Source organism: Sinocyclocheilus grahami, unplaced genomic scaffold (assembly GCF_001515645.1).
Source record: "Sinocyclocheilus grahami isolate Dianchi unplaced genomic scaffold, SAMN03320097.WGS_v1.1 scaffold3289.1, whole genome shotgun sequence".
In the NCBI taxonomy this organism is placed as follows: Eukaryota; Metazoa; Chordata; class Actinopteri; order Cypriniformes; family Cyprinidae; genus Sinocyclocheilus; species Sinocyclocheilus grahami.
Window position 1 is genome coordinate 8497 of NW_015508435.1, and position 3771 is coordinate 12267.

A 3771-nucleotide genomic window follows, 5' to 3' on the forward strand; every position below is an offset into this window, starting at 1 on the left:
CCATGTGTGACAACACTGTTTTCATATATTGCTGAGCCCTGTTATAAGTTGTTTCTTCAGTATGTGTGTTTTTATTTTGTGTGTGTGGTTGTCTTGTTTTTCTAAATATTGTAAAGGTGTCCAAGCTTGAGGATTTGGGTGTGGAAACAGCCAAAAGTCCAGCTTAGAGGTGTATGAGCTGAGCAGCAAAGGAGCCACTGATTTCCTTGACTCAACAGACACAGTGAACAACTTTGCACTGCATTTCAAAGGTATTGGTTATATGAAAATCCACAGAAATAGACTCAGGCCCATAATAATGCAAATATACATAATACAGTTTTATGAAATGAATTGTTGTCTGTTGTTACATCTGTAGCCAGCTCCTCAGCCGCAACACCCAGTACCAAAGATCAAGTCAGTGTGCTGGTAGGAAAAGTGCAAGATCTGTTCAGGCAAAAATATAGTAAGCATATGTTCAAATACTTTTAAGACTGATGTAAAGAAACTGCTTATCTTGATAACCTAATATACCTTCATGAATCCATGGCATTATTATCAAATGTATCAATTATTTATCTAATGTGCCCATCAACCATTAGATTATGATACCTTACCAAAATGACTTTGCAGCCTGTACACTGGCTATCAACTAGAGGGGAGAGTCTCAATTATCCAACTGTGTAACATTGTGTAATATGTGCATGCATGTGTGTGCCCATGTCTTTCAGAGGAGGCCGGAGGTACTGGAAGGCTCCCCTACCAGTCCCTGGTGAATCAGGGCATGACTGTTAAAGTTGCTGGACTGCCCAACAGCCTTACCCTCAAGAAGCCTTCCTTTTATGGAAGGAACCAATTGGAAGCCATTTTGAAAGCTGCTGAGGAGATCTCATTTGAAATAAGTAAGTGACATTACCAGTGGTTGTGTTTCTCCACTTGTGTTTTGGCAGACCATTTGGCTCTATGCAAAGTGGGGAAAATAAGTTAACTAAAGAAGAAAACAGGCCAACATGTGAGTCTTTGTATAGTGCTGGGCCATTGCATCTCTCTCTGTGCCTTCACCCCAACCGGTCGAGGCGGATGGCCGCCCACCCTGAGCCATGGTTCTGCTTGAGGTTTCTGCCTCTTAAAAGGAAGTTTTTCCTTGCCTCTGTCACCTAGTGCTTGCTTATTTTGGGAATTGTTGGGTCTTTGTTAATAATATTATAAAGAGTATGGTCTAGACCTACTCTGTCTGAAAACTGCTGTGAGAGAACTTTTGTTATGAATTGGCGCTATATAAATAAAATTGAATTGAAACAGATTCAGGTTATAGATTCTGTATGTGTCTTTGACACTATTTCTCAGTTTCTTCATTATAATGCAAAACAATTTCTAAAAAGGCACCTCTCCAGAATATCCTATAGCTGTTTAGTTGAATGTGACTAGTGACTGTGGCCCTTGGCAATGGTTTTCATGTTTTTTATGCTCATCAAACTATTCTCTAATTAAATTCTATGTATATAAATCCTGCAAATTACATTCCTTCATTGATACTGCTGTGTGATTAATTATTTTTCTCCAGTAATGCAGGAATGGCCAATTATTTGTTATGCTAATGCTACACAAGTGTTTTTTTCCCCTAAAAATATCAATCAGATGCAGCACAATGCAACCCCCCTGACATGGCAGAGGGCATGTCAGAGCACATGGATACAGAGGGTACGCTGAGTTGTTTTTATTTTATCTTTAAATAAATATATAACATTAAACTTAAGAAGCGTAGTTTACTAGATATGTAACTGTGGTCATTACACAGCACATTTGACCACTGTACACATTATTGAAATACTAAAATTAAACCAAAAGATGAAATTTTCACCTTTGTGTGATGGTTAAATGTCTTCAAATCAACAGACACAGCAGATGGCATCCAGACAAAGTTGGTGGAAGAAATGCTAGAGGCCATGTGTGAAAATGGTATTTCTTGTAATCGTAATACTTTTTTCCAAATGCTACAAATCAGTTTTTGGTATTGCTTAAGTTCGAGCTTAATTAAAACTAGTGTTCTGAGAAGTCTGCCATTGACATTTGACACAAAGAGAAAAGCTCACTTGTTCGAAAATTACTATTTATGTATCCAATATTTATCCAGGTGACATTAAACAACATGTATAAAGTTGGTATTCTGGTCATTTTACACTTTGAATTGGATGTTGAGATTTAGACGCAAATAATGGGACTATTGACAATATAAATGCTGACAAATTGAATTATGAATGTGTAATTAAGATTCAAAATGTGTAATTTGAAAGTTGTTTATATGTTGTTTTGTTTGATGTACTTCAGGTGCACAGCATTTGGAAGAAGAGTCCTCAGAAACAGCCACTACTGGAGCCATCGTGATGACTGCAGATAAAGGTATCTTTCCACATTGTGGTTATTTTTATTTACCAGGAAGTCCCATTGAGACGAATGAGCTCTTCCTCATAGTAGACCTGGCCAAGACTAGCAGCAGCATAGATAAAAACAGGCAGTTTCAACAGATTACAATACTACAATAAGAACAGAAGCGTAGACTAAAACATTTTAAAAGGGAAAAAAAAACATTAGACTGTGACAAATCAGCCTCCAATCCTTTCATTTTGGATATAACAGCATTTAACTAGATTCACTTTTAAGTCTTTCAAGGGGCAGATTCCAGGCAGAACGTGCAGAATACATAAACAGCCTTTTCCAAACTCTGTAAACTATAAAAACATCTTGAGTGCAAAAGGTGTTGTCCAGTACATTTATTAAAATACAAACAGAGATAGGAGGCGAGCACATCAACAATTGCTTTTTAAATAATAATGCAGCAGGCCGACCTACGACTGTATGAGTTATGGCCTTACAATTAGTAATCATAAACCTGCAGCAATGTGAAGATGAGCTCTGGAAGCAGTTGAAGAACAAAGTGGTGATGAGATTTCTGAAATTAAAATTGAGTTACCCCTCTGTCTCAGGTTTGATTTACATCCATTTTTGAATGGGTTATACTAAAGCCACTTTCTGTAATGGAACCCAGGAACTCTTCTTTATTGACATGCTTGTATGTTATGATTGAGCATCAGCAAGATCTGAAATAAATTGATGTGCAATACCCACATTTTCATTTGGCAACGGTTACAAATGAATAAGCTGCTTTTGAGATGTTGCTTTGAATATGATGATGAGTATGATTTCAAATAACTGGCTTGACTTCCAAATATTTGTGTTTTTCCTTTGGTAGATGGAGGAAATCTGTGCTGTGTCTGCCGTGTCCATTTTGATGACAAGAAGAATGCTAAAAAGAAGTGGCGTTCATGGTCCCAGTGCACAGTGTGCCAATCATGGTCACACACTGCATGTGGTTTCAAAAAGAACTTGTGCCTTTACTGCCAGATTTAAAACACCATGGAAACACCCTGAACCACTGCATCAGTGCCAAGATGTATCTTGTTACTTGTTTGAGTTGTTTTTACTGTGTTGACGGTCCCCAACCCATCCCTACAAATACACACACACACACACACACTCACTCATAATACATACATATGCATTTTAAAATGTATTAAGTGCTTTTTCATATTTTTCATTAAAATATACTTTACAAATTTATTGTAATGATTACACTTCACTTGTAAGAAAAAAAACTGATCTTTTTGTTGTTTTCATTTTTTATAATGGGCAGATTCCAGGCAGAACGTGCAGAATACATAAACAGCAGGAGTTGTCTGCCTTGGATGGACTACATTCCAATTCAAAGTGCCGCCGGTCGGCCGCAACCCGCAT

General features: G+C 37.4%; 1 protein-coding gene across 1 annotated transcript in view; it reads left to right on the forward strand.

The window, feature by feature from the left end:
* LOC107576165 (uncharacterized) overlaps positions 1 to 3408 on the forward strand; it is an 8504-nt gene extending 5096 nt beyond the window's left edge. The window contains 7 exon segments of the mRNA XM_071582362.1: positions 117 to 147; positions 150 to 251; positions 359 to 445; positions 711 to 881; positions 1618 to 1689; positions 2251 to 2379; positions 3230 to 3408. Of these exon segments, the coding sequence (XP_071438463.1) occupies positions 117 to 147; positions 150 to 251; positions 359 to 445; positions 711 to 881; positions 1618 to 1689; positions 2251 to 2379; positions 3230 to 3408 (771 nt within the window).
* The last annotated feature ends 363 nt before the right edge of the window (positions 3409 to 3771 follow it).